Raw genomic sequence first — 20,649 nt, 5'->3', positions numbered from 1 at the left:
TTTGGCAGTGGCACAGAGATCTGTATTAGAGGTCCATGCTCTGCAGGATGGACGTACACTTTAGAGATGAAATAAATAGCCTAGAAACATTAGTCATTCACCCCTCAATTTGCGTGGTTAGTGAGCTCCTTCAGATGTGCATGGGATCTGGGCAATATTTTCCTTCCCTTTTGCTTTCTGTGATTGTGCTGGGTAAATGTGGCTTTCTTCAAAAACCATAGCTTCCCCCTCCATAGTATCAGTTCACTCTGTATGTAAAGAGTGTATATGTTCACTCTARATGTATGTAAATAACATACATTTAACAGCCTAGGAGAATCCTCTTATCTGTATAGTGCTTTCCTAGAGTCTTTAAGTATATTGATTAGAAAAGGTTTATGTTTCTGTTATGTTATATTAATCAAGAAGGAGTCCAGAATGAAGGGCATAGCATAGTCAGATCCTGCTGTGAGGTGAAGTGCAGAAAAGGGTATTCCATTATTTAGAAAGAGGCTGGGATGCACATATAGCATCCCAGGTTGGTGTAGATTACAGGATTACCCAATTTATGTTCCTTGACCATGCCAAGCCTGGTTCCTCTTGCTTTAACCTTCTTTGACCTCAGTAGAGTTAAAGCAGGAGGGAATTAAAATCCTGACTTGTAACCTACACCAACATTTGTGTTGTAGCAAAATTTGACCCCTTAGCATGTAGGAAACATGCAGATGAAATTTTTTATTACTCATTGGCTTTTTAGCAGCTCAGTTGAGGTCTAAATTGTAAGTTTTCAGGAGTGGCAGGGAAGCAGAGTTCATGCATACGATTTTGATTTTACCTAATTAAAAGACAGCCCTGCAGGGCAGAAAAATCAAAATAAAGGAAAAACTGGGGTCCAGGGTTTAAGCTGGGATCCAGCCAAATACAGTATCACAGAGCRGCACAAGGAAGGCAACTCCCATAAAGGGGAAAGCCAAGCTGCACCTGGGAAGCGTGTGAAGCACTGTTTTCTCCTCGCGCAGCCCCACCGCTCTGCACAGCTACGTTGGAGCGACTTCCCCCTCTGCTGCCGGGGGTCCAACCAGCCGTCGCCTCCTCCCCCGGCGCTGAGCCGGGGCGCCCAGGCACGCGTACGAGGGAAGCATGCCTGCAGCTGTTGCGATGATGCCTTCATCGCCGGCTGCCGTGTGCGGACCCCTTTGTGCCTCTGGAGTTCCCCGTCTTCAGTGACCACCTCCTACTTCCTTCTATGTCAATYAAGAATGAGTGAGGCAGCATTTGGCGTTTTGCATGTGAGCATCTTCAGTATTTCATGCTGTCAGACTAGTTTTTGAGAGGCAGTGGCTTAATTAATATGCAGAGGYCAGGCTTAGATTGGAAACCTTTATGTGTTACATCCATCCTTTTGGTACTCACAGCAATCAGTATTGTCACACTGAACTTGCGTCTTTTTTCTGTGTATCACTTCCTACGTGCTTCCTCCCTTTAGCATTTAAAATGCCCACTGCCTTCTTTTTGTATTGAAGACAAGGCTTCACGTCTCCTGGGAACTGAGTGAAAAGCAAAGTTAGTGTCACTTGTCTTGTCTGCAGGTACATGTATTTGTCTGCACTCACACTGTGCAATGTTTAGGTACGGGATACATGGGATTGCTATTTTGAATTTGAATACTGAGCTAGTTTCAGCAACTTCCTATAACAATATGCTTGTCAGACCTCTGAGACTACTGCCAATAGCAGTGAGGCCATGCTACAGAGCTGAGGTGGACTGACTTGTCCAGGAGTGGAGGAGAGGACATACCCTGGGGACAGAGCAAGGGAGCCTGGTCTGGGAGCAGGAAAGGGAAGCTTGCAGGATGGGAATGGCACAGGGACTGTCACGAGGAGCTGGTGCAGGTACAGCATCCCCAGATGGATTGCCAGGAAACATTACAGGTCAGAACTAAGGGCATATTAGCAGATGCATGTGCAGGAAGGAAGCTTTAGTCCGTGAAATCATTTTCTTGCTTGCATGCACAGCATTCACTCAGAAATATAAAGATAAAATAATCCCTTGGCTTTYTGCATGCCATATTCTTGATGTTTCATTCATAGCTTTATAGGCTTCTTCAAATATTCATGTATCATATCATAAGTGAAAGAGAGGAAAAATACTTCTTATGCAGGCTCGAAAGGAAACAGGRAAAAAATAAACTCAAATCCCAGAGCTCTAGAATAACAGTTTTAAAATACATGAGGAAAGAGTGATTTTTTTTTTAATAACCACTGTAGCTTAGGGGCCCAGCAATATTTCATTATATTAAATTTGAACACCGAATCGACACATATTGTACTAATGGTTGTAATTGCAAAAATGCAAATTAAATTTTCCCACGTTGTCTGAGGGACCAGAAGACCCAGGGGAGAGCAAGGAGACTACAAGAATCATGGAGCTGTGATAGCACAGAACTACAAGGAGAGTCAGATTAGCTCTACAACAAGCAGACCCGAAACTCACTGACAAAGCTTTGTGAGAGCAGGAGGTTATGTAGGCAGAGCAAATACCCTGTTGCTTCTTCTGGCTCTRTAGCCATGCTGTTTGCTGCAGGATTTGTTCATGACTGTATTCCCCAAAGGTTTTAACCCTCAAAAGGATTGACTGAAACGTTAGAGATGCTCAGCGAGCGGCCTCTTCCCTTCCCTTCAATCTCCTTTCACTGTTTCTGGTACCTGTGCACATGGATGAGTGTGTTCTCCTGAGTGCCCTCAGTGTTTTCTGCAGAGGTGATCATTAGGTTGATTAAGACAGYTCCTAGGTTCTGAGATACAGTGAGTTCCAAGGCTCGTTGCCTGCTTGTAGCCCTCCTCTTGCCAAATATACATGCACATTAATATATATAGACACAGAAGGACACTGAGAACTGCTGCCAGGCTCCACAGTGTCTCGGGGTTGATGTGCAGGGCCACTGGCATTTCCTTCATAGTGCCAGAGCATGTGGCTGATCTTGAGGCTCAGTCTGAATGAGAAGGTATGCTCATGAGTGTTGTCTAACAGAGCACAGAAGAGACTGTAATCCAGGACCCAGGATTACTTTTCTTGGCTCTGCCACTGATGTGCTGTGTGACCTTTGAYGAATTGCTTAGGAAATCACTTTCAAACCAGCATAGATAAAATTAGGTACCTCTGTAAAAGTACCTGCTTATCAGAGGCCTGAACTGGCAAGCCTTGGTAAATTAGCACTTTTGGAATCCAGCCCACTTCTGAGTTTGCAAAATGTTCCCTTTAGCCTCTCTTTGCTTGTTTCACCATCTGTCAGATGGGGATGCTAATACTGACTCAGTCTTTGTACAGAATTTTGAGCTTCTGAGACTAAAAGTGCATGATAATAAGTGTTAGTAATTACAATACCATTGTGGCACACAAACAAGTCTTCAGACACCAGTTTGCTGTTTGAAGGACAGGTAAAAGTCAAAGCTAAGCCACAGAGCTGGTGCTTAGCCTCTCTCAAAGAAGGTTTGATATTTTTTCCGTGTGATGCTTTATGCGGACTCTATTATGGTTAGTCTGAAACTTGGATGTAGGTCATGGCTTTCTAGGGATATCACCTAAGAGATATCCAGTAGGATGTTTCTTTGTGATGTTTTGGGGGAGTAGGGAGATCAAGGCAGAAAAGGCTCATGGAACTGCTGTTCAAGCCAGCCAGAGGGCTTTGTTATGCCTTTATGGAAAGTCAGAGTAAAGTTGTTCCTTACAAGACTCTTTTCCTCCCTCCATCCCAACTCATGTTCTGATCCCACAGGACCATGCAGTTACATTGGCTGTGTAGATGCAGTTGCATCCTGCTGCGGTGCCATTGCACAGGCCATGCCCGTGCAATATTGCCARGCAGACATGCAACTGGGGTCAGAGAGACCTGTGAAGACTCAAAGCAGTGATGCTTTATGCTTACCTGTACTCCAGCTTGGCACCCTGAATCTCTGTGAATGGTACCTGTGGGATGCAGGGTAGGCCCAGGCAAGTCAGGACATCCCTGGGGGGTCCTGGGGATGGTGCATGGCAGCATTACCTCCTGCTCTGTTTCATGCTAGTCCTGAGGCCAGCACCCACTTTATAAATACCTTCCCCCAACGAGCTTCTTGACGAGCTCCCCATCATCCTTGGCCTTCCTGTCTCTTCTTGGCCGCACGAGTGACTAGCAACACTGCATCGGTTTTCCAAGAACCTCCTGGTTTTGCCAAGTCTTCCCTCCACAGCCATGAACTCCTGCCTGAAGCAGGGACACCTCCAATGCCTTTGGGTCAGGTTGGGTCATGTCAGGCCCTGATGGCAAGCATAACTGTCTYCCCACACTTTTCCCCTCCCTTCCCTGCTACTCCCCACCCACATCCCATCCCTCTGCCTTTGCTCATGGGAGCAGGGGGATACTTTTGGGACCCAGAGCCTCAGTGCTCACCTGTTCTCTCCAGCCTCATTTCCATCTTGCTGCTGCTGGGCCTGCTCACCAACCTGCACCTAGCATGTGGCTACAGAGAGCTCGCACACTGCATTAAGCCACATTCATTGCTCATTGAAAATTGCCATCTGCAAAACAGCTTTTACAGCTCTTCTCACTGGGATATTAACTTTTCCCCTGTTTTCTTCTTTCTTCCTGTCTTTCATTTGTTCTTCTTTCCCCACAGCTCTACTGCTCACTCAAGGTAAGACTGCTTTTCTCCTTTTCCTCTACCTTCTTTGACTGTTTTCGTCTTCTTCAGTCAGGCAGACTGAAGAATGTCTAGCAGAAAGTATTTAAGAGCAATGTATTAAGAACATTGAAGTGATTGATATGTAAAAGCCTTCCTCAATTTCTAGAATTTTGCTGCACTTTTGGGAAATGACCTCACCAGGATTGCAAAGCAGAACATGTAGTTCAGGCTAATTTGGGGTAATCATTTTACTAGCTCTCTCCAGGCAGCTCTGGTGCTTTGGTTGTCCTGAAGCACCCAGGAGCTGCGGGAGTTTGCAGTAAACTTTGCAGGAGACAATGGTACCTGTCAGCCTGGGAGGGTGGTGCTGGGACCGGCGTGGTAGCACTCCAGGAGCCCCTCCTGGGGCATGGATGTGATGTTACCTGCATCAGGTGATAGTGGTGGTTTTCCAACTGTCTGAGTGCAGCAAGGTGTTTGTGACAGCGCTGTGCAGCGTGATGCAGGGCCAGACCTGCCTCTTCCCATTTAAGAGTCTGGTAGCAGTCCTGCCCCTAGCCATAGTCCTGCCTCATTGCTGTGCTCTAGCAATGCACTTAAATATTTTTCACACCCTTTCCATCTGAGGGGCAACACCACACAGAAATGTGCCAAATGTGAGGGCAGTATTAYGAGGATGTGGAGAAAATAAACACCATTTCTCTCCTCACCCTTAGCACTGGCTCAGTACTCTTCAATTCCTTTCCATGTGGCAAGATTTTACATTTATTAATACTGAATCCTCCTTCATTGCCTGATATCTCCATTATTTTTGTCTCTCTTGATCACATTGCGGTATGATTTATGTTTCCTGTGTTTTTCTTATTCCTCCAGTCCCAGATATGATTATAGTTGAATTTGCACCAAAGAAACATTTGTCAAAAGATTAGGCCCAGCATGCAGAGCACAGAGAGGACCTTGAATCTGGCAGATTTGTAAACTGAGTTGAAAAATAAAAYCCCAAATGTAGAAGTTCTGGGTCCTGCATGGGGCTGCAATGATGAGGCAGCAGTGCTGCTTGCAGGCTGACCTCTAGCATCAGAAGCCCTCTTGCAAGAGCTCTGTAACCCTTTGGGTCTCCATAGGCTACAAAGTTTACTGCAAGTCTTTGATCTACGTGAAATTAAGGCATTGTTGATGTATGTTCGTATGCCTGAGCTGTGCTGCAAATCACAGGAACACTCTCTCTGCTGTGCAAGTTTCAGTTTCTACTGTTTTTAAGGTGTGTGCTAAATCTGCTGTCCAGAGGATGGCTTGAGCCCATAGTATATTGAGCTAATTAGGAAATTGCTAGTGGCAGGCAGAAGTCCCAGGTTCCCTAAATATCAGGTTAGAGTATTTGTGGAAAACTCCTCTGACCACTTTAGATGTTTTTCTTTGTTACTTCTTCAGGTCCAGGAGGACTGAAATTAAGTCGAGCACAGCCTTCTTCACAGTAATTTCATTGCTTTAATTCAGTCGCTGCCTAATTTGATCAGAACCTCAGGAACCAAATAATTTGTATTAGAATAATATGATTTTCACTCTCTGTTGTGATCCAAACTGATTGCTTCTGGCAGGTATTATTGGATAATGTCGTCACCAGCTATAGAAAGTCCCTTTTCAGTTGAAAAGGAAAAGGCCATATCTCTGCCTGTGAGGAATGGGGAAGGTCCCTGGGGTGTGAATCCCCTCCTACCACCCTCTTTCCCAAGCTGATTGGAGTGCCCTACCTGCCCAATGCCATGCACTTGGCCTGTGGTTTGGACTTGCAGCACTCGGACTGGGTGCACCGTTAAAGCCAGCTGCCAGCCCAAATGCTTGCAAGGCTATGCGTGCCATGCCACCACCGAAACACATGTTGGAGTGTCACTCAGCAGCAATCACGGCTAATAAGCAGAGATAGAAGTGACGTTCTCATTTAGTCTGTGTCATGTTAGATTTAGATTACAGAGAAACACAGGAATCTTTGTAAAAACTGCATTATTGAACATTTCAGTGGATTCTGTCAGTCCCTCTCCTCGTCCCTCCCTCCCAGGAGCATCTCACATGACCTTTTCCCAGGCAATGCCCCATTTCCCTTTGGCTGCCTCTCTCAGACCTGGCTCTGCAACAGAGTGACACCTTTGCTCTGTCCTAGAGCCACCTTTAGAGTTTTTCTAGAGGTCTCCAATTTCTACAGTGTTTCAAACAGTGGCATGTGCGTACATGTTCGCACACACATGTGTGCAAGCTTTTCACATCAGCCACATCTGCCCCTAGGAGCCAGTAGCCCTTACAACTCAGATTTCTTCTCTCTCCCACCCCCAAAGTGGAGCACGACCCATGTCTGGCACCTCGGCTGCCAACGCAGCCCCAGATCGTATCGCTAGACCATCCTCTTTGCAGGAGCCCTCAGACCCTGACTGCACTGCAGGCGCATAGATGCCTATGGACAATTCCCAATCCTGTGTTTTAGCTCTACGTTAGCCTTCCCCTCATGAATGTGTAGAGTTTCCCAGTTGGCGTTAAGGACACTGGGGCATGTATACTGGATGTATCACACCTCAAAAATAGCTTTCGAGGCTAAGTAAGCAGATTCCTTCCTGTTTAGAAAACAGCACAAACTGTTGGTGCTTGTGGGTGTGCATGTGTTTCATTAAAGGGCATATCAGTATGCTAACCTCAAAAGCCAGAGTGTCTTTTAGCCAGCAGTCTTCCCCAGTTGTGACTGATGGATTGACAGCACTCTGGAGAGAAGAACTCATTCAAGCTCAATGTTTACTTTGTTTAGCTGGGATTATATTTTATTGAGCTGAAACAAAAATCCCATTTTAATTGTTGCTTTAATTTCTTCCTAGCAGCGCAATCCCCAGAAGGGGTGACCTTCATGCAGATAYATGCCCACTCTAGAAATGGGTAGCTCACGGGGTAGGAAATGGCCTCYGTAGCAGACTTGCATGAATACATTGCTGGTTTTAATCCAATTTATTCAGCAAGTGACAGAGAATGCAAACTGGTCTATGGCTGTTTGGTAATCTTGCAGCATTTCCTAGGTGATAGGTATCTACCTCTCTAGCAGTATTATGGGCCTTTCTGTTGTCTGCTTCTGCACAGAATGTATGGTGGCCAGATTACCGCTGCAGAAATGATCTTTATCTAAGTTTGATTTATGATGTGTCAGGGGGCCACAGGCAACATCCAGCTCCCGTTTGGTTTCACCTGATCTGAAGGCGTTTGAGCTAGCAAGCACTCATGTGCAGTATCTTCTGGGAGCAATACATCGTGTGTGAACACTGCTCTGTTTTCCCCTCTTCCCTGGAAGAAATACCAAGAAAGGGCCAATAATACCAAGAAAATCCTTACAGTAGTTTGATCCCAAGAAACTGTTTGTCATGTGTAGATCTAAAAGCATTTTGCAAATAGCAGCAAATGAAGTCTCAGGCTGCCCCTGTAGGAGTGAGAGTCATTCTCATTATGTGGATGAGGAAGCTGAGGAATGAGCAAGAAAGGGACCTGACCAAGGTTGCAGACCTTGTGAGTGGCAGAGCTATGACGGGGTGCTGCTGACCCTCCTTTGCCTGTTCTACCTTGCCCGTCTGAATTAACTCTGAATGGGACAGAATAACTCAGAATCAGAGCACAGAGTGATTTAACTCTTTAAATGAGAAACTTCTCGTTGTTTCCTGCARGGAAGTGTCTGGCACCCAGCACATGTGAAATATGGCCATTGCTACAGTCTTCCTCATTTCTCCCATCCAATCTTTGATCTTATCATCAGACCTGCTTGTCTCCCCTACTTATAACATCTCCTCTCTGATCTGTGAGCAACCTGGAATGAGGAGCAGAATATATTTATGCAGTACCTGGTGCAGCAGGCCCCACTTGCCTAACCTTAGCAAACTGTGCGCTCTGCTGTGGTGTAGGTGCATTGCTAGCGCCCGATGCTAGCACACACCTATGTTCCAGCACTGGAAGCATGATGAGGACTCCTCCTTCCCCACCTTCCCCTTTCCGGGGAGGAGGTGGAGGCAGCCCAGGAGGCCCTGGCAGGTTCCTTTTCTTGCCTGGCATATCCAGACCTTATCAGGCTTAATCGGGGTTGACAGATGGAAGTCCAGGGTGCAATCTGCATTGAAATGTGGGTACTCATGCTGATACAAACAGATATCAGGACTAGTTAATAATTAAGCTGCAGTTTGGCAGCATTCACCTTGACAGGCTTGACCTTCCAAATTAAAACTCTGCCTTTTCTTCCCCACTGCTTTTAATTTATTTATCACAGCTCTTGAYAGTCGTCTTCAATGCCTAACACATCTGGATGGATGTAGGTAGGACAGAGCAGAAGTCCTCTACTGATGCCCTGTCTCTGCTTCCTGGAGGACTCCTCTAGCACCCCACCTCTACACCCATCTCCTCACAAGTTCAGAGCCTCCAGTCAGAGCAGTCTATGTGAGAATGTGCTCCAAATTTTCTGCAGAGATAGCACCATCTTGCAGCTGTGAGTGCAAGCTCATGTACTGTGCCTGCTGGCTGAAGTGCTTCCTTGAAAGGCAGGAGCTGTCAGTTTAAATCTCAAATTGATGAGCAGTTGGACCCAAGTCCCTATTTTCCTGTCTGAGTTCTCTACCTKGTACATGATTATACAGGACATACATACATTTCTGAGCACTTGTCTAGCATTTCAGACCTTTTAGGAAACTCTGGTGTTAAGGACAGCTAATTTGTGRCCTCTTAAGAGCTGCAGAGGAGAAACACCTCTGACTTCTCACAGGGTTCAGGGATCTGCACTGAGAGCAGGGTGGGAGACTTCCATCCTTCCTGGCCCCATTGGCCAGTGGCCCAAGAATGTGCTACAGCGATGCCATTCTGTAGCAAAGAGAGAAATGAGATGTAGAGAAATGAATGAGGAAACCAGGAGCAGGACTAGGATCTTTCTCTCTAAGGGYGTCCCATGTAGCTGGTTGCGGAGCCAGTCTCCTTTTTGGTGGGTCTTCTCCTGCCTTCACATCCCCTGCATTTCTCTGTGCAAGTGGGACAGGCCATGGCATACTCACTTATCACCAGAAAGTCTGGTGCTTGGGAAAAGTAGTGTAGGAGCAACCTTTATGGTTATGTCTGTACTAGCAAATGAAAAAGGCCAGGAAGTGTCCTCTGGTCTTAAGAGCAAGCAGCAGGGCACTGCCTGCTTCCATACCAGTAGACTTCCTCTACTATCTCCAAAATGGAGGCCATTATTGCTGCTGCCTCTGGGAAAGGCTCCCTACACTGTGCTGGCCTCCAAACCAGGTGTGGGTGTTGGTTGGGAGAGTGCTACCAGCCAAACCTCTACCAGGGAGCCTTCTAACAATTCGTAGCATAGCTGATTGAAGGCCAGTGCCTGAGCCCATGTCCTGGCCTTGTTCAGTTTGTTAGTACAGATAAGACCATAAGGCAAGGGYGCCGCAACCAAGCTGTCCTCTTCTCTGATGTGTGCACTGTCACTGGGATGTTGCAAGGGTTTGTGCCCTCTCAGCTGCTGGGTCTCTACACACAGCACTCGACTCAGTTCTCAGAATCCTATGGGAACAGATAGAGCCAGCATGTAGGCCGGATGCAGGAGAGGCCAGTGGCTAGTGTTTTGCCGAGGCTGGCACTGATTAGTGCTACAGTGTTCAAGTTCCTGCACAGTAASTGAGAAGAGGTGGCAGTTCCTTTGTATTGCTCTTAGGAAGCGCTTAGCTCTTTACCTTGGTTGTAKGGAGAGTGCAGGTTTGGGCAAGAGACATGTTAACTGGACCTCTAAGGTCATATRGCTTGTCCTTATTATCACAAATGTGACTGGCTTATCTTCAGAGGAGAATCAGCAGCCTGGCATGTGGCATCTGTGTATCACTTGCATGAGTGTATTGTACAAAATGATACATGACTTATTAAACTATGTTTGTTTCTTACTTTAGGACAGAAACTCAGTGAAAATACAAGGATAGATTAAATATTTTCAGATTATCTTTAAAGTTTGCTAGGTTTCTATACTTTGCTTGGCAGATTCTCTTTCCTGTTGCACATTTATAAATGTAAACAGCTTCTTTCATTCGGGAATTAATTTCYTTTTGTTTATTATTTTTAAGTTTCTTCTATTAGCATTTCTATGAGACACTCTTCTAAGCTTACCACCATCCAAATGGATGGACAGAGCTTCAGATGTGTTGCCTATGCCTGTTCCCCTGCAGCTTGTTTGCAGCTAAAATTTGACAGACTTACCCTGGGAGTAGTAGTCAATCTACTGCCCCCATAGGACATCCTTGATGTGCATTGTTGGGCAAACATTTTTCTTGTCTTTGCGCTCCAGTTCCCCGTGCAGGTACTGCCTGATGACAGCAGGGCCTCCATTATTAATGTCTTAGTAGGCATGCTGTCAGCAGGCTGCTGGACTCTGTCACTTGTTGCTTCAGCTTGTGCAGCATAGAGCCCAGAGGTGCCTCTGGTGGCACATCTTCAACTAACAAGGTGCCCTCTGAAATAGTCCAAGTCACACAGCCATTTGGTACAGTAGCAAGTACAAACATCTTTAATTTGGTTGAGTGCCCAATCCCATGTTTGCTATACAAGCTTGCCAGAAGTCAGATCAGCCTTTTAGATGGTCTCTCTACTAGTGCTGCCACAACCATCCCAACTGATACCATAGTGTCTGACCAGGGCAGCCAGAGCTCTGTTTCCGTTCCTGGATATGGAAGGGTTGATTGCTTTACTCTCTCCTAGAGCTGCCTGGCACATAATTTCCATTTTCATCAAATCAGTAGCTGATCCACAAGTGACTTGAAGAGCCAACAAAGTGACCTGCCAACAGCTGAATATCTTGCTGCTCATGACTGACACAGGGGTATTCTGGTGTAGTCTGACAACCTCAGGCACACAGTCCGAAGAAATTGAGCAAGGTCTTGCACTTCAGAGGAGAATTTCAGAACTCACATTGTCCTATCTGGCACAGGTGCATAAAACAGCATGAATAAGGCAGGGTCTGAGCTAACTCCTTGTCTGATACTGCTTACTWTGAGGAGAAAGATATAGTCTCTAATGCATGTACTTATGGAAGCATGTGAATTTYGGACTTTCCTAGCTGGCTAATATTTGCATGAGGCCCTATCTTGTCTTACAGTGTCAAAGACTAATCAGTTAAAGCTATATAGGGAGTGAAACTTTGTACTAAGGCTTTTCCTGGGTTTGTAAAGCCAAGGAAATTCTATCAGGTATTCCCATTTTTCTGGGAATCTCCTCTGATCTCAGACATTTAGTTTCTACATTGTACTACTGCAGTTATTGGGTAAGAGCCACTTGCTCTTGTCACTTCAGCTTGTGCAGCATAGGGCCTAAAAGTGCCTCTGGTGGCATGTCTTCCTGTGCTGCCAGCTATGACCCATAGCTTTTTCTGATGCAGTTACTTCTCAGTGAAGGTTGTAGTAAGCCAGATTGTCACTGAGTTTGGGCTTTGCAACCTTGTTGGGATAACTGCTGTGCTTTTCCCRCAGCTCAGCACTGTTAGCACACGTCAGCATGCTCTTGAGTTGTCTGCCAAACCGGACTGTTGCAGAGCGCTAGGCGCCTTGTCACCTGAGGTTAAGATTATGGTAGATCTCAGAYAGGAGCAAGTGTCATACGTGGTAATGCTGGGGAATGGGTGTGTAAGCACCTGCATTTTTAACAATGTATACASCTTGTGATCTTCCAGGTATAGACAGAGGCAGAGACTCGACTTTCTAGATCTCTGTCTTGGAAAAAGAGATATAGATTTCATCTAAATCCCTGCTTAAGTGGATATAGGTAACTTGAATCTTGCTCTTGATGATCATTAGTTCATGCCTCCAAATATAGCACAATACAGAACATTTTGTTCCAGGTTCACTCCTGTTTCTGCAGTTCTCCAGTTTAGCTATTTCATCCCCTTGGATCACCTGGCCTTTGCCTGCAGTCGTCCTTTACGTCTCCTCTCTCATTTTGCATTGCACAGTTGCTGCCATCTTTTTCTCTGGGTGCTGCTGTTCTTCTGTCTATGTGAGGATTTGTAAACTTTKGGGGATTCTCACGTCCAAAGTACACTGTGTTCAGGCTAGGCAGTGATGATTTTGATGAAATTCATTGATTTCAAATGATAGATATAGTTGTTTCTGCTTCTGTGATGAGTTATAGTAATGTCACCTGCCACAGGAGTTCTTATACGTTTTATAAACTCTGCAGGTCTTACAAGGTTTACAGTCTTTGTAATCAATCTAGCAGGGTTGATGAGGAAAGGCAGAGTTTATAAATAGACTCCATGCAGAGTTTGCAATTTCTGTCTGCTGTTTGGTGAGGAGTATGAGATAGGCTGGAGTCCACATAGAATTGACGAACTCTGCAGCAATCCAGAGGTACCTAATAACATCTGAGGCATTACCTGTGGTGTAAACTCTGCAGGAAACCTTGACTACATATGACTCAGTGCTCAGCCAGAACAAGATGCACTTCATTTTTGCTACCGCCCYGCTTTCTGCAGAGCTCCCGTGCAGGCTTAGCTAGGTGGTATGCTGCAATTCGATAGCCCAAAGTGGTCAGGCAGAAGGAAGTCAAGAGAAACCCARCTTCTTTCTTTTTAGAAAGCCTGACACAGGTAATGATTGACTCACATCTTCATTCCCTAGATGTTTTTCTTTGTAAGCACAAAGATCTTGACATTCTTAATCACTGTTAATAAAAGAGGACAGTCCTCACTGATTTGCAGCTGCCTCCACCACAGGGATGGGTCTCTGTCCCAGGAGGCAGCTACCAATACATACTTCTTGCAGCAGCATCCTGAGTCTTTGGAAAAGAGTAGTGGTGGTACCCACAGCCTACATCCTGTCAGACCTGTGATCTTCCTCCTACACAGGACTACCTCTATGTTAGTGACCAGTGGCACAATCTTCAGCTACTGGCAGGTCACTTTGTTCCCTCTGCAAGCCACTTGTAGTCAGCTACTGGCTGATTGGCAGAAGGTAACTTGCGCTGGGTGATATCATTCAGGTAATGAATTCTCAGCCTTATACTAGCCCAGTGAATCTTTTCCACCTGGGCAAATATGTCTTGCTGAAGCACTTCTGTCTGCTTCAAGCCCTTCCTTTTCTGGTTTGCTAGTACTGTCCCTGAAGGTGCTCTTGGTTTCTCTGCTAGTGCTTCCACCTGCTGTGAGGTTTCTGCTTTGTCCCAGCAAGAAYAACTCTCTGAAACAAAATCCACCCCTGTCTAGTTGCTATCCTCAAACTAGATGTAAAATTAGGGACCAAGATTTTTCAGCCAGTTCCCTCTCCAGTCCCACAGTTGTGCTATATCTACTCACTGACTTACTATTTCACCTAGATGTTAGCAATGGCCCTGCCACCAAGAGCCGTGCTGTACCATACTATGTGGTGTCAGAGCACTGGTGGGATGCTTTCTTACAACACCTGACCCTCAAAACTTATTCATACTTCAGCCATCTGGCACTGAAGTGTGTGCAGAATATCTGCAGATGAGATACTCCTCTCTTCAAACTTGTCTTCCTGTTCTTTGGGCTCTCTTCATCAGGCAGGTGTTGTATTTATTGGATTTTAGAGAGCAAGTTTCTCATATTGATCTTCACTGCTTTATACATGCACCCCCAGCTTAATGGAACCTRTATCTGTGGAGTCAGTCCAGGAGAGCACTTGTACATGAGTAAATACATTTGCCCTTGAGATCTGATATTTATGTCCKTCTGAAGCATTTGTGTTCCTGTGTGATGATACAAAACCCAGTGGGAAGGCAAAGAAAAAAAGGGATACAAAGATAACACGTCCAACCTTCATTTGCTGTTCTTACCCCACCCCCTTGGCACATGCCTGCACCTGGGTGTACAGGTGGGAGAGGAGACATTGGTCATGGCTAAGGCCAGTGCCAGAGTACCCTTCCTCCAGGGTGCTCCCTCCTGTCCAGGTAACCAGAATGTCCATGGCACCTTGCTGTGTTTGCCCTGGGCATCAGCAAGATGCATCTGTCAGAGGGCTGTCTCTGCATGCTGTACCTCATGGGCAGCCCTGTAGGACACCTTCACTGCCTCAAAGTGAGCTTCCACCAGCCTGCGAAACTTAGCTTTCTTCCAGCAAAAATTAAAAATCCAGTAATGCGAAGACAAAAACTCACTTGGTCACTGGCTTATTTCTTCCCACTCATTTTTTTCCAAATGATAAGAGTCTCACAGGAAATGCACAGTGTGGCAAAAAAAGTAGTTACAGTGCAGAATGAAAGAATAAAGTGCATTTGTGTGTGTATGTGTGTGTGTATGTATACACAGGAATATGTATACACACACACATACACACACACCCACACACACACACATAGATGTGTGTGCATGTGTGGTTGTGAGTGTATATGTAGATCTGAGATTCTATCTCTTTTTCATCTGAAACCAGAAAATATACCAGAACATTTAAGCTAGGCTGTCTTAAAAGACCCTTGTGACAAATGGTAAAAAGAAAAGGTACTTCAGTCTTACCAAAGATGTGGCTGCTGAAGGGGTAATGGGAGGGTGTATGTTATCCAAGTAAAGAGCTCCAATGCAGGCTGAAGAAACATGCTTTCTCTTTTCTTTTTTGATCAAAACCATATTTTCATATGTTCTTGGTGATTAACTGATATATGGAAATCTTTGTCCTTTCTTTTCTGTAGTCTGACATTCCACCATAGTAACCCAAATCTCTGTGTGAACCCAGCAAGCTGTGAAGGTGTTGCACAGTGCCMTGTGCTCAGGCAATCCAGGGAAGCCCCTGTGTGGTGTTTCCCTAGAGCCTGAGAGATGCTCTCTGCAGCTTAGTATTGACCTTGCTTTCACAGAAGTGGCTGACAGGAAGCTAACGGTTGAAGAGGAGGAAGCCAAGAGGATTGCAGAGATGGGCAAACCCATACTTGGCGAGCATCCCAAACTAGAAGTCATCATTGAGGAGTCCTATGAGTTCAAGGTCAGTAGTTGTCCCAGGGGTCCTCCAAGGAGGGAAATTCCTGTGTAACTGAAGACCAGTCATGGAGGGCAAGACCAAGGAGGCAGGAGGTAGCAGTGTGTATGGGAAAAGAGCAGCTGAAAGACTGTGTATGTGACACAGTACAGGGTAGGAGAAGTCTACAAGAAATGACAGAGAAGTAGCTGGTGGAAAACAGAGGTTAAGGGAGAAAGACAAGTGATTCCTCCTATTGGAAGCAGAAGTTAGCGTGAGGGGGAGACTGGAGCAAAGGTGTCTCTAGTGAGACAGGGGTGAGGAACGGTGAGACCCTGGTTGAAAGTAAGCCATACCAAACAAGCAGACTGTGGCTGAGGTATAGGACAACCTGTCCCATGTGAAAGTGGACATGAATCCAGCCATGGCCTCATCTGGCTGGTAGGAGAGTGTCTATGGCACCTGTCYTTGGGAAAGGAAGAGGCCTCCTCTGGGCACTTTTGAGATTAGCCTTGACTGCTAAGACTTGGTACACTGGTTTAATCTTCTGTGTCTTTGTTCCCATGACAGAGCACTGTGGACAAGCTGATTAAGAAGACAAATCTGGCTCTGGTTGTAGGGACACATTCCTGGAGGGACCAGTTCATGGAAGCCATTACTGTCAGTGCAGGTGAGCGGAAGATCAGCAGTCCACTGATTACAACAGCAACCCCAGAAGCATGTACAGTCTAGAATTAGGTCTGTTAGACTCAGAAGCCACTGGAGACAGCATCTGCCTGGTCAGTTATGTTCAGCTGTTGCATGCAAAGTGGTCATCAGCTAAATCAGTCCAAGGAGCTCATTAGCTCCAAATATGCTGGCCTTTTGAAGATAGGGAGTCCAGGAGATCTTGACTGGAAAAAACATTCCMTGAAGGCCAATTTTCAGACACAGTACTTGTAAAGGCTTTGCTCCTTCTGCTTTAATGATCTAATAACCAGTGCAGACTGCAGAATCCCATCCTTGGTCACGGTGCTGGATGCTGGTGTGCTTGATGTTGCCCTTTTAAAATATCTCCTGCTGCTGGAAGTTTTCCAGACTGGCCTTGCCTCACGGGGAGTCCGGCTGGGGCCCAGGTGCTAAGCTCTGCCGCACAACAAAGCCTTACAGAGGCATCAGAAGGGTCCTGAGACTTGTGGACTGTTGTCCATGCACCCTGGGAAAGCTCACGGCTTCCAGAGCCAGGCAGCCTCAGAGCTGACATTTTAGAGATGTCGTGCCATTAGTGACATTCAGGCTCTCCAGCACATTTGTTGACCTCTCTCTAATTGTCTGGCATCTTCCAAGAAGGACTGTTTTTCACCCAGCCATAAGTGCAGCAAGCAGGCAGGTAGCTGAGCTGGAACTCAGCTTTTGCCAGTGGCCACAAAGGCTTCTTCTGACATGAAAGAAGAGACACAAGGTATTTAGATTTCTTCTTTCTAGCAATAAAGTGAAACTGGCTCCATGGAAACAGTAACTCCTTCCTTGGAGTAATATTCTTTCCCAGGCCTGTTTCCCTCTTTCTTCTCGCTCCTTCTCCTTCCCTCTATCCTGTGGTTCCTATCTGCTTTATCTTTCTTTGTTTTATTTTCTTTGTCTGGTATCTACGTTTCCAAAGTCCACATTTCCTCTCTTCTTATTGCTTGAAATGTGAAGCACAACTCCACTTTCTGCACTTGATTTTCTAGCCTTTCATGTTCAAAAGCATGCTCAAAGCTGCTTTCTGGGTTTCTAACTGGGGCCTATGCTGCTGCTCCAGGCAGAGTCCCATCAAGGGGCTGAGCCTTAAGGCCTCTGAGCTTGCACAGAGCAGGCTCACTCACACTGGGACAGGCAGAAACAAACCCACATGAGCTCAATCCTCTTTCATTAGTGATGTTTTGTGATTCAATTTTGTTTTGAGAAAAAGAAGACCTGGGGAGGAGCTGGCAATCTCTGTACAGAAGAAATGGGCCTCATTGTAGAGCTTCAGATATCTGAATAAAACAAGCAGGACATCTAGCCTCAGGGGATGACTTGGCCCACTGAGTTAAGGAGGGAGCCCCTCCAAGAGACTGCACAGCTGCTGCTTGTTATACCCTCGTACAGATGAGGGTTCTTACTAGAGCCTTGCRGTTAACAGCCCATGCTCTAGGTTTAGGACTGAGAGACTGTGTCATTCCAGTTTTCCTAATTGCAGTCATTAAACTCAATTCTATAAAYTTCTACTATTTTCCCCAAAAATTTCACTTACCTGTGTGACTTAGTGAGTTGCATAGATTAATTATATACTACATAACTGTAGTATATATATGTGACACATGGGTGCTTGACTGCCCTTCCCTGTTTTCAGGATAGGGGTTGGGTTGCTGTGGTGATAAATATGGCCATATCCTCTGGGTACTAGGATAACATTAGGACAAGAGGAGACAGTTCTGTTTTCCAATCCACTTCCCAGCAGCCAGCACCACATCAGGGCCTGGGACCCTGGGGTCTGGCTGTGCAGGTCCTGCCATGCTTGGTGTGTCCTGGTGCAACACAGCTGGGGCACAGGACGGGCGGCCTCGCAGGAGCCCTGTCATGAGAGCTGGCCCTCTCCTTTCACTTTGTTTGCAGCGGGCGATGAAGATGAGGATGAGTCTGGTGAGGAGCGCCTGCCATCCTGTTTCGACTACGTGATGCACTTCCTGACCGTCTTCTGGAAGGTGTTGTTTGCCTGTGTGCCCCCCACGGAGTACTGCAATGGCTGGGCCTGCTTCGTCGTCTCCATCCTGATCATCGGCATGCTAACCGCGGTCATTGGAGACCTCGCCTCCCACTTCGGCTGCACCATTGGCCTCAAGGACTCAGTAACTGCCGTTGTGTTCGTAGCCTTCGGCACCTCCGTACCAGGTGAGGAGGCCATGGGGGAAGGCATGGGGCTAGGAGGAAAGTTGCCTTCTTCATGCTCCACAAGCCCCCTGGGTGGCGGGGGCTTGGTGCCTGCTGGCTGAGCCTCCCCACAAGCCCACCAAGCAGTACAAGACCAATGTGCTGAGGAAGCTGTATAAGCCAGCAGCACGTGAAGCCCAGGCCTCCTGCTGTTCCCAGTTGCCCCACTGACTGTGTCCTGGCCTTCTGCACAGGCAGTCCCATCCCACCTGAGGTTGCAGAGGCTGCCCTCAGGCACCATCACTGATAGATGCCCCAGCACAAAGTCCTTTGGGGCCGGGGAGCAGCTACCTGAGCCCACTTAGTGTAACTCTGCTGGAGGCATCCCTCGTGCTTCAGACGAGACCATCTCCCCTTTTTCTCTTCTACTTGACTGTCCCCTGCGGTTCATGTCACCCTCCTCATTTGGGATACGAGGCTTGAGCAAAGCTTGAGTCTGGGCTCCCACTTCCTCCCGCTCTCCTGCTTCCCAGACAAGCTCTCTGKGAAGCAGCCTTTTAGCTGGGACATGGGTTAGGATGGGAAGTGACTCTCTGTTCACGGGSAAGGTCTGCACCTGCCTCCGAGCATTCATCCCTGCTCGGTGTCGGCAAGGGGTCTCAGCCACATCATGGGGTAGGTGAGCCACTGAGGTATGTGGTGTTGGAGGTGAGCACCAGGAGGATGTACCCCAAGTAGGAATCTCAGCCAGAGATGGACTTGGAGCAGGAGCTAGCTGCCTGGCACTCTCCCACCACAGAAGGCAGTGGAAAACATGAGTTGGGACCCATTCCTTTTTCCAGTATCACACTTTGAACCCCCCAAGTGCAGGGTTGGCCATTTTTTCCTGTTGGACCCCGCCCAGCGACATGGGCTGTCTCACCGTGAACCCTGCCGCACGCCCTCCTTCAAGAGTTGCTGTTAACTGTTTCTCCCTCTTCCTCTCCATTGCTAGACACTTTCGCCAGCAAAGCAGCAGCCATCCAGGACGTGTACGCCGACGCATCCATCGGCAACGTCACAGGCAGCAACGCTGTCAACGTCTTCCTGGGGATCGGGCTGGCGTGGTCGGTGGCAGCGATCTACTGGGCCTCGCAGGGGCAGGAGTTCCAGGTGTCAGCAGGCACCCTGGCCTTCTCCGTCACCCTCTTCACCATCTTTGCATTCATCTGCATCAGTGTCCTGCTCTACCGCCGGCGGCCACACCTTGGAGGGGAGCTGGGTGGCCCCCGGGGCTGCAAACTGGCCACAACATTGCTCTTCGTGAGCCTGTGGCTACTGTACATCCTCTTCGCCACCCTGGAGGCCTATTGCTACATCAAGGGGTTTTAGGCGGTGGAAGGACGGTGCTGCCGGGGGGAGGCATCCCCCTCCTCCGTTACCTCACTGGACACCAGTCCTCAAAGCGCGGTTTCACCAGAAGGGACAGCTGTCAGTCAGGTTCCGCCGTTGCCCAGACAGTCGGACGGCTGGGCGTTGAGAAGGGCAAAAAAATCATATAGAACAAATGAACAAAAAAAAAAAAAATAAAAAAAACCACAAACCCTTCCAAAATCAGACAAAAGCAAAGAATGCAACAATGGCAAGTGTTCAAATAAAACAAAACAAAATAAACCCACCCACTGATCCCACTCGATGAAATTCAGAAATTTCAGCCATCTTCAAAGGTCACATCTTCTGTAGGTTCTTGCTTCCTTTTTTCCCTGAAAATCCCTCCATTGTAAGGATATATGTAACTTTTTTTTTTTTTTTTTTTTAATGCTTTGGGAATTGCAGAAGTCTAAGCAGGAATTTTAATTTTTTTCTTTTGCTTATTGCTTTTAGGTTAGGGAGGGGGTATATTGCTTTTTTTTTCTTTTTTATTACTTTAAGGTGAAAATGTTAAGAATTTAAAATCAAAAGCTTCAAGCTGCCATTAGTGCTGGAATTGAACATATGTATTTTTTGAAGCCACAAAAACCAGTGACAYAGTCAAAGAACTTCACTATTACCATTTCTTCCCCCACCTCCTTCCATTTCTTTCTTTTTCAAGACCATCACAAGACTGATATATTTTTAATACAAACATATATTCACACACATACATAGAGAGAAAAATTCAGTGATGGAGGCTGGAGCATGTAGCATCTTAATCACCTGCCAGGGTTAAGAAAAAAGGAAGR

General features: G+C 46.6%; 1 protein-coding gene across 2 annotated transcripts in view; it reads left to right on the top strand.

Annotated features, from left to right (window-relative positions):
* Positions 1-19,844, top strand: part of SLC8A3 (solute carrier family 8 member A3) — a 142,655-nt gene extending 122,811 nt beyond the window's left edge. For both annotated transcript variants that reach the window (XM_085323376.1, XM_085323374.1), the window contains exons 4-7: positions 15,480-15,604; positions 16,148-16,247; positions 18,194-18,469; positions 19,443-19,844. In XM_085323376.1, coding sequence (XP_085179502.1) covers positions 15,480-15,604; positions 16,148-16,247; positions 18,194-18,469; positions 19,443-19,819 — 878 coding nt within the window. In that variant the 3' untranslated portion in view covers positions 19,820-19,844. The remainder of the gene's footprint in view (positions 1-15,479; positions 15,605-16,147; positions 16,248-18,193; positions 18,470-19,442) is intronic.
* The last annotated feature ends 805 nt before the right edge of the window (positions 19,845-20,649 follow it).

Source organism: Rhea americana, unplaced genomic scaffold, assembly GCF_003343005.1.
Source record: "Rhea americana isolate MKP2758 unplaced genomic scaffold, rheAme1 scaffold_84, whole genome shotgun sequence".
Taxonomy (NCBI): Eukaryota; Metazoa; Chordata; class Aves; order Rheiformes; family Rheidae; genus Rhea; species Rhea americana.
Note: the sequence above shows the minus strand (reverse complement) of the source record. Positions and strands in the feature narration are given on the sequence as shown.